The sequence below is a fragment of the Megalopta genalis genome, chromosome 1 (genome assembly GCF_051020955.1).
Source record: "Megalopta genalis isolate 19385.01 chromosome 1, iyMegGena1_principal, whole genome shotgun sequence".
NCBI lineage: Eukaryota > Metazoa > Arthropoda > Insecta > Hymenoptera > Halictidae > Megalopta > Megalopta genalis.
The window spans coordinates 25,447,784-25,457,544 of NC_135013.1; the positions used below are offsets into that span (position 1 = coordinate 25,447,784).

A 9,761-nucleotide genomic window follows, 5' to 3' on the forward strand; every position below is an offset into this window, starting at 1 on the left:
TCGGTCGAACGCGTTAGCGGAGAAACGCGAAAACCCGCGAACTCCGACGGATCGGCGGAGCGTCGACGCTCGTGTTCCTCTGTGTTGGTGCTCGCGTAGAACCTAGACGGAGGGGGGGGGGAGGCAGGGAGAGAAAGGAGAGAGAGAGGACAGGTACGTAGTACGGTGAACGGCGAACGGAGAACGGCGAACGGTGAACGGCGCGGCGCGGCGCGGCGGCGGCAAGACGTGGCATGGAACGGTATGGAACGGCACGATTCAAAGATCGGTGGTAACTAGGTAGCTGACGAAGCTCGTACCCCTTCCTCGACGGCAACCTGCAGCCCGGAGCTCGCGAACACCGACCAGTTGGCCGGGCAGGCCGGCTCTCGCTTAGACCAGCCAAGCCCGAATCCGAGAGAGTCTCGGTCCGCCGCTTACCGCGCACGGATCAAGTTCGTTGTCCGACCGGTCTCCGCCGCCGCCGAGTTCGAGTTTTCGGAAAAGTTCGCGGCTTAATTGCGGCCGGCCGCGCGACTGCGCGCCGATAATCCCCGCGGGCACGCGTATAAAAGGCAGTAGGTAACCGAACCGTTATCTCGCGGACGCGGACGCGTACAAGTACGCGCGACGCGGTGCGCGCTCGAGAAACGGTCCCCGATTATCTCGGATCGCTCGATGGAAACCGCCTCGGAATCCGGCCGCGCGACCGTTTCGAAACATTTCGGTGCCGCGAGCCCCGCGAACGGACCGCGTTCGTTCGCCTCCGAATGAACGGAACCGCGTCGAATCGACCGTCCGCGGTACAACCTGCGAGCGCACGGCGTCCCGGTTTTGCATGGGTGTACGCGTAAGTGAACCAGAACGCGCTCGATCCGATTCGATCCGATCCGAACCGATCCGATTCGTTCCGATCCGTTCCGATTATCTCGACCGGTCCAGCAGCGATCGTCGTCCTCCGCGACGCGCTTAACGGTACATCTCTCGCCTCTGGATTCCGCCTCGACTCCGATGCCACCGTCTCGGCCGATGCCGCCGAAACACCGATAAACCGGACGAGGATCCGCCGAGACGCGATCGTCGGCCTCCGAAAGACCGCGTCGCAGCTTGAAGACTCCGGCGAAAGGTAAACGAGCAAAAGGTATTTTCACGGGGGCCCGGTCCCCTTCTGTGTTCCATTTCCGTCGGGAAATGCGCGCGCGAGACGCGCGAAAGCCGAGCTCGAACGAACGAGGCTGCGCGCTCTCGCGACTTCCATATGGATCGACCGTCGTCGCGACGTCGATCCAACCGCTGCCCCGTTTCTCGAGGTACTAACACGCCGATCCGCGGTACGTTCCTCTATATTTCGCGAACGATGGTCGTCGCTCGTGCCCGAGATCGCCAGGGAATCGCGAGAGATCTCCCGTGTTCCGGATAGAAAGCGACCGCCGCGAGACGAATCGATTCGCCGGCCGATCCCGCGAAGACGCCGCAAGAACCGTTCGATGCACCGTCGTCGTTGCAGTAATCGTCCCGTTGCCGTTTCCCCGTGTCGGAGAAAGAAGCGCGTCTCTTTCGTGGGTAACGAGCGAGCCGCGTCGCGCCAATGTCGCCGACAAAATGGCCAGCCGCCGTTCCCGTTCGGAATATTCGGAGAACGCGAGCGACGCTGCGGCCTGCAGTCGCGGCACGCGTTCTATACAGGGTGTCCCGGGTTTTAACGTTCAACGTTTCCCGGTACATCGGCTCGAATGGGTCAGCAACATATTATACATCGAGCGTGTTTATGGAAGCAGCGAGACGAGAGGAAGTCGAAGGTTTTCAAAGCAATCATCGCTTACTATTAGAAGCGACGACGATGTTAATTAGTAAATACGTTGATCTACTCGGATATTATTGCACGAGTATTCTGTATGTTTAACTGTTTAATAAAGCTCCGATTGATCTACGTTCACGTAACATATTTTTCTTATTTCGCGGCGTCGGATGTACCGCGAAGTTCGGTCACTAAAATCCGGGACACCCGGTAGACAAGACCGGTAACGCAAAGGCACGGGATGCGTTTTGCAACGCGGCCGCGTATGCCCTCGCAGGACGGGGGACCGATCGCGCAACCGCGTAATCTCGTAATCCCGTAATCGTGTAATCGCGGGATCGCGCAATCGCCGCCGCCGAAAAACGGTGGTCGAGGCGGCACGGTTCGCGGCGGCCCGCCGCGGATCACTCTTCCGGAAGAGCGTGCGAGAGGTATGCGAAACGACCGGAGTCGGGCGTTGATGTTGATGCGATGTTAACGTCGGTGTCGGTGTCGACGGCGAGCGGCCGCGGCGGTGGCGTGCAACGGCGGCATCGCGCCGGATTCCGCGATAATGTTTCCCCCGTGACTGTCGGCTCGTTCCAGTGCTCGCTGCGAGGCTGCGGAATGTTTCAAGAGCCGTTCTTCCTGCACCCGCCGGGCTCCAGGCCTCGCGATGGCATCTACATAAACCCGATGAGCGCGTACATCGGCGAGCCCGCGAAGCCGAAGGACACCTCCGAGTCGTTTTACCTCCACAGCCCGCACGATCTCGTCTACACGAGGATCACGCGGCTATTCTCCGACACGGAGAAGCATCGACACTTCGAGAAGAAGGACGAAACTTTGACTGGTAAGTGGCGCGTCCTACATACATTTCATTCGCCGTTCTCTGACGCGGATACGCGGCGCCGCGACCGGCACAGACGCGGCCCGCGATTTGCCCACCGAGGACTTTGCGCCGCGGTTCTCGCTCGCGGGTAGGGATCGGATCAAGTTCGATTATAATGCGCAGGTAACCGAGTCAATTTCGACGACCAAGTTCCGTTTCATGGATTTCGGACGCGGACGCGGAAGCGATAATTGTCGCAATCATTGTGGTTGAAGTGCGTTCGTTCGATATCGATTTCGAATCTCGGAGCGAGCACAGTAAATTCTGTTCGATTTTGTTCCTTAATTTTTCAACAAATTTGGATCATTCGGGAAGAAGGGATACGATTATTCGAGCCTTGTGACTAGTTCTTGTAATTGTTGACAATCGGCGACTATTGAAATAAGCCACGAGGCGCGGAAACGGTAATTTTTTTGTAATTCGCGCTCGGATCGCGCACAAAAATGGACGATTTGAGAAGAACAGATACGTAAATTCTCTCCGATTTTCCATCGACTTTTAAACAAAAAGTGGACCATTTTGGAAGAGGAGATACGATCATTCGAGTCTTGTGACTCGTTTTTGTAATTGTTGACAATCGGCGACTATAGAAACGTGCCGAGAAAACGGTAATTTTCTCTCCGTAATTCGCGCTCGGATCGCGCACAAAAATGGACGATTTGAGAAGAGCAGATACGTAAATTCTCTCCGATTTTCCATCGACTTTTAAACAAAAAGTGGACCATTTTGGAAGAGGAGATACGATCATTCGAGTCTTGTGACTCGTTTTTGTAATTGTTGACAATCGGCGACTATAGAAACGTGCCGAGAAAACGGTAATTTCTCCGTAATTCGCGCTCGGATCGCGCACAAAAATGGACGATTTGAGAAGAACTGATACGTAAATTCTCTCCGATTTTCCATCGACTTTTAAACGAAAAGTGGACCATTTTGGAAGAGGAGATACGATTATTCGAGCCTTGCTGCTCGTTTTTACAGTTACTAATTATCGAATTATATTTAGTTATGGAAAGAACTTTAGAAATTTTCACTATTCGAACTTTCAATTAGAACTTTGATTTAAGTAAAGAAGGTATAAAATATGTTCTCTCTTTATGGAATGTCTGCGTTAACACGATTCAACTCGGTAAGAAACAATAACGATTAGGAAAGACAAAATACATTATCGCATCCCTTCGCGATTACATCGTATCAGCTGGTAAATAAAAAATTATTTGCTAGATTGATTTTTGTATTCAACCTATTTGTCGAAATTCAACATCGATCGTCGCAAAGCCTCGAATAATCTTCTCTCCCAAATTCCCAAATTTTGCGCAATCTGAGCGCGAATTAGGGAGAAATTACAGTAATCGTGTCTCGTCTTCCTAAATTGGGACAATTTAGAAGAATGTACTGTACTTCCGGGTTTCCAAAAGCTGCTCGAAACTACTTTTACATCGCGGAGACTCGGACCTTCCATAAGCGGTACAGTGATGTCTCCCTGACTGACGCTCAGATTTTGCATAAAAATAGACAATTTGGGAAGAGGAGATACGATTATTCGTGCCTTGCATCTCGTTTTCACAGTCGTTAATAATTCGTAATTATAAAAACAAACCGCAAGCCTCGAATAATCGTATCGCCTCTTTCCAAATTGTCTGTACTTTCGTGGACAATTCGAGCGTCGGTTAGAGAGACATCGCTGTACTCTTGAAAATCAGAATTCTGTAACACTTCGCCGAGGCACTCGCAGAGGTTTCGAACCCGCGTCGTAAGAGATTCGAGCGTGCCTTACAGTCTACTCTATCCCGTCTCCGCTCGCGGTACTAGGAAAATATTGGTCTGCGGTTCGGTTGCAGTGAAAGTGGACGTGCACATCAACAACGGCGATCGACCGACCAGCGGAAATTGTTACGCGGCCAAGTCCGAGACCGTTCGGGAGCCCGTCGAGCACGCGTACGAGCAGATCGGCACGCGGCAAGAATCGGAGCCCGTCGGGTCAGCCGCGGCGGCTAGAAAGAGGCTGCCGGAGATCGCGTCGGACGACAGGTATGCCCGAGAACTCGCCGCGAGCCCTCGAAGGGCTGCGACGTCCTCTCTCAGCCTGAACAATTTCAGCCGTTCCCGTAAAACCGATCGCAGATACAGCCGGTCGAGCAGCGCGAGCGAGTCGTCGAACCTCAGCAGCGAGGTGCCCTGCTTCTCGTCGAGCACCTCGACGCCCTCGCTGTCGCGGAACAGCAGCAACGAGCGCATCGGCGGCAAGACCGGCAAGAACAATCCCGAGGCATCGCAAGGTACGTTTGCAAATCGATCGATCGATCGGCGATCGGACCGGCGTAACGCGTCCGGTCCCTCGGCGTGAAATGTTAACGAGACAGTGTCGGCCGTTTTCAGAGAAAAAAGACCAGGCCGGCTCGCAAGTAGAAAGCGAAAAGGAAGTTAAACCGGCTGGCACCGGAGCTAGGTAAGTGGAACGAGCCGCGATAAACGACTACGACGAAAAATTGGTAAAAACCGGTCTTCTCTCCGGCGGCTGGCTTCGATCCGATTCCATTCCATCCGGTCTATTTCCGAGCCCCGATACCAGAGTCCTCGCGGCTCGCCGTTCGACCGTCGCTCGCCGTTCTTCTCGCTCGAGGAGGCTGACGAGGCGCGCGTGCGCCTGCCCGCCCGCGATCATCTCCATTCGTAACGGGCTGCCGCGTCCAGATATTAGTCAAAATTGAGCTTACGGTACCACTCTCTTCTTGTTCTACGGTTGCGGTTCTTTCCGCAGTATCGCGAAACCGCCGCCTCCGCCGCCGCCGCCCCCGCCCCCGGACAGAGAGGACGTCGTGGTGCTGGTGGTCAACACGAAGCAGCAGGAGGCGATCGGCCGCGACGGGAAGAAGGACGCGGCTTCCGGGGAGCCGAGCCGTGATGCGAAGAGCCCGGAGCAGGGCGTAGCAGGTAAGTCCTCATCTTCCTCCTCCGTTCTTCCCGCGTCGCGAGAGAACAAATCGCTCGAGATGCCGGGCGATCGCTCGTGGACCGAGCCGAACGATCGGCTTCACCGAATCGGCGCGTCGGGAACTGTTGGATCGAGCATCGCGCGAGGCGTATCTCCTTTAATTAAAGTCAAACCGTCGCGGTCGCGTCGTTGGATCGCGAAGACGGGCATGGCTTACTAGACCATGGCGCTCATCGGGCATATAATACACTTACCTAGATTTCACTTGCCCGACGCACAACGCGATTCCTTCTCCCCTACCTTCTCCTTCTGTTTCGGAACAGCGACCAACAAGTCCGACGTATCCTGCGGCGAGCATCAACAGCCGGAAGTACCGCCGGCCAGTCCTCCGGCGGACACCGAGGAAATTAAGGCGAGCCAGGCGTCCCATCTGGTCAACAGGCACATGGTGCTGCCGTTCATACCGCCGAAGTTCGCGAACGCGGACTCGAACACGTTGCTCAAGCCGTCCGAGTACCTGAAAAGCATTTGCAAGACGTCAGCGAAGAACTGCCTGTCGAAAGCGAGGTCCGTCCATGGGAACAGAGAGGGAGGGAGAGAGAGAGAGAGAAGGAGAGAGAGAGAGGTTCGCGGTAGCTAGATCGATCGAACGACCGCGTTCAAGGTGCACCCGTTCGTAGGTCGGTGGACAACCTGGACATACAAGGCCGGGGCACGGACCGCAGGGAAATCGCCGCGATCCGAGACCGGAAGGAGCTCAGCCAGGAGGAGGAGGAGGAGGAGGAGGAGGACGAGGAGGGGGAGGAGACCGAGGCCGAGGGAAGACGAGCGGAGCCGGACCAGGAGAAGCAACAGTGTTCGGGACCACCGCCGCCCCCCCTGTCGCCGCTGCAAAAGCTGCGACGGAACGGCGAAGAGGCCGGTGCCGGAGCCGGGACCGGAAGCGGCGCCAACATGGGCACCAGCGCCACCACCGAGGCCGAGCAGCCGATGTCGAAGGCCGCGCAACCGCTCGCCACCATCAGCATCCAGGACCTCACGAGCATCCAACTGCGGAGGACCACCGCGAAGATGAACGCCACCAAAACGTTCTCCGCGCCGCCTCCGCGCAGCGTTTCCATGACGAACGGTAAACATTCTCGCTTGCTTCGTTTCTTTTTTTCTCTGTGAAAAACATCCTGGACGATGTACCTTTCAATTATCACCTTTTAATTCCGTATACGCCGGCGGTGATTCTAAATTTGATTTTTAAAGCAGGTTTACTGCATAGAAATTGCCGACATTTCTCTGATCCGAGCGCTCTCTTAGATCTTTATTGCTCGCTTTCTCGAGCCAATATTGGAATACGCGTGCCCTGTATGGTCTCCTTACACTTTGAACCACAGGCATAAACACACGCCATAAACATATTTATTGCTTTATTGCTACCAAAACCGGGCATTCGATGCACATTTTTGAGCGCGTTTATTGTCCTTTAGCGTCTCGCTTTAACGCTGGAACTATGGAAACAGTTAAAGTGATTGGTTTCCGATGATGTTTTTCTTTTACGATTTCTGATATCGTAAGAACATTTCTGTTAAGAATTTTTCAGATTAACTTCATTTTCGTCGTACGTATACTATAATGGAAATCGTACAAAGTTCAAATAATCGAGTCTTGGCATTGTTAGAAATTATTAGGTCGAGTCAGAAATAACTTCCGATGCGGCTAGATGGAATCTATAATTCGTATCTACCCATTATCTACCGGTTATGACAAACAAGTTTTTGCGTTCTTTAAGTAGATAAGAATTCGAAATAAATAAAGTATAAAAGAGGAAATCAAAAATAAATGAAAATAGGCAAGATAAATGTCTGATAAAAAGACGGAAGTTATTTATGACTCGACCTAATAATATACATTCGTCGCGTTTAGAACTCGGTAGTTCTGGTGTATAAATTAACTCTTTAGAGCTAAGAAGAACTGTTGCTGATCTATGCTTTTTAGAGAAAGCGTGAATAATCCATCAGTCGCATTGGCCTCTTCCAGGGTAACAAAACTTCTTTCTCACTTCAGGCCCTTTCTCTTCGCAGATGCTAAAGATAATGATCCCTTTTATCGTACCTGCACACTTGCCAATAATCATAGCGCTACGATTGACCTCTTTATATCAATGTATTGTCTATACGTCGATGATCTCTAATAACATGAATGTAACGCCCCACTTCCAGTTTCAGAAACCTTCTTCGTCCAAAAGACGGACCTGATAGCAGAACTGAAGAAGACCAAGGACATTCCCGGCATCAAGAAATTGAAGGTGGAGATGGCGCAGGTGGAGAAAACGCAGGAGCAGAATCTCATGTCGGAGATCAGCAAAGCGTTCAGCGCCTCCAACTTCGTCGACCAGGTACGCGATCAGAATTCTTAATTCTTTGACGATCGCCTCCAAAAAAAAACCTAAAAAATTTCGTAAAATCAAGGTATTGTAGTATTCAAAGAAATTCAAATCGAAAAGTAGAGGTATATGACATCAATTAATTTTTCAACAGTCTTATCTCTCGGTAATTTAAATGTATATATGAGCCGTTTATTTTGAAAGTGGCATAAGTCACTTTGTTTTTAAGTCGGTCACTTTGTTTTCAAGTCGATATATTTAAGGGTTTGCGTTTTAACACGTTTAAAAATATGGATGCTAACTTTCGAGAAGATTTACTTGTATTTGTTATCTCAGTATAAATAAAATTTCGTATAAACATTAAAAAATCACCACTTTTCATTACGGTAAAGTGACTTATGCCACTTTCAAAATATATATAAACGGCTCATATATTTGTAAAATATATATATTATATTTATTTCTATTTTATTTATATTATATATTGTTTATATTTATTTATATTTATATTATTATTTTATATTTATTTTATTTTTGTTATTTAAAATACATATATTATTTTTAATATATATATTTAATAAATGAAGAAAAATTTAATAAAAATAAGAAATCACAACGGATTAGCGTAAAAATTAAATTTTAAATAATTCTGTCACCCGTGTATGGGCGTATTGGGCAGTCAAAATGTCAACAGTGTAATTATAGTACACTTTTCTAATAATACAAATAGGATAAATTTGGTTAATAATACAATGATGATATATTTTTTTAGAAAATTGCGCCGATCGAACTTCATATTAGACAGAGTCATAAATAATGTCCGTTGCAACTAACTAGAATCTATTGTTCGCATTTGCGGAACGACTTTTTGCTTTCATTAAATAGACGAAGCTTCAAAATAAATAAAATAAAAACAAAAAAAGACAAAATAAATGTCTGACAAAGAAACGAATATTATTTAGAACTCGACCTAATAATTCAAATTTCCGTGAAATCGCGTGAACACGAGACGGCCGTCAGAATGTCGGCGTTGTTTGCACGAAACTCATTCGTCTTCGAACAGATTCCAGAGAAGGACAGTTCCGGTAACCTGATACCGATATGGAAACGCCAGATGCTGGCCCGAAAGGCCGCGGAACGAGCCAAGAAAGAATTGGAGGAGCAGATCGCCCGGGAAAACGAAGAGAGACGGCAGAAGGCGATTCCTGCGTGGAAGAGGCAGCTGCTCGCCAAGAAGGATACCGAGGAGAAAAAGTGCGTCTCGGGGTTTTATCGTGCTGGCCAATAGGTCGTTGCGTTTTACTACTGTATCGCCATCGGTGAAAAAGTGTGGTAAAAATCGCGACGACTTATTGGCCAATTAACGCAATAATTCGAGCATGGGCCATGCAACCGCTGACATTCCCATCGTTTCAGGCCGCAGCCGACGCCGTCGGTGGCCAAGATGGACGCGTCCCAGAAACGGGACGCCTCGCCGAGTCGACCCGAAGATAAGGTTGAACTGGAGGAGAAGAAGAGCGAAGGGAGCCCGCCGTGCAAAGCCGCGCAGGTGGTCGAGCCAGAGGAAGAAGTCGACACGCAGATCATAATCCCGTGGCGAGCGCAGCTCAGGAAAACCAACAGCAAGCTGAGCATCCTGGACTGATCCGTCCGCCCGAGAGAACCCGAGAGAACCTCGACGTTTCTCGTGTCATTTCGATTTCGGTTGCGAGCGACGCAACATGTACATACAGCCGAGTAAAATTTTTACCCTAAGATTCCGTGACGCGTTTGCTTCCACGAATACAACCAGCGCCCTTCCAAGCCA

The 9,761-nt window shown here is 50.4% G+C and overlaps 1 protein-coding gene across 6 annotated transcripts; it reads left to right on the forward strand.

Annotated features, from left to right (window-relative positions):
* The first annotated feature begins 240 nt into the window (after positions 1-240).
* Positions 241-9,711, forward strand: f (espin protein forked). 6 transcript variants are annotated; one of them, XM_076524049.1, is made up of 11 exons: positions 241-954; positions 2,363-2,609; positions 4,487-4,676; positions 4,731-4,924; positions 5,025-5,094; positions 5,407-5,579; positions 5,904-6,147; positions 6,261-6,709; positions 7,791-7,966; positions 9,018-9,208; positions 9,371-9,711. In XM_076524049.1, the coding sequence occupies exons 2-11, from the start codon at positions 2,384-2,386 to the stop codon at positions 9,597-9,599; spliced, it is 2,142 nt and encodes a 713-aa protein (XP_076380164.1). In that variant the 5' UTR covers positions 241-954; positions 2,363-2,383; the 3' UTR covers positions 9,600-9,711. The 6 variants fall into 6 exon arrangements, with proteins under 6 accessions (XP_076380164.1, XP_076380168.1, XP_076380156.1 ...); XM_076524053.1 differs by having other exon boundaries at positions 241-557; XM_076524041.1 differs by having other exon boundaries at positions 242-1,105.
* Positions 9,712-9,761: the final 50 nt, after the last annotated feature.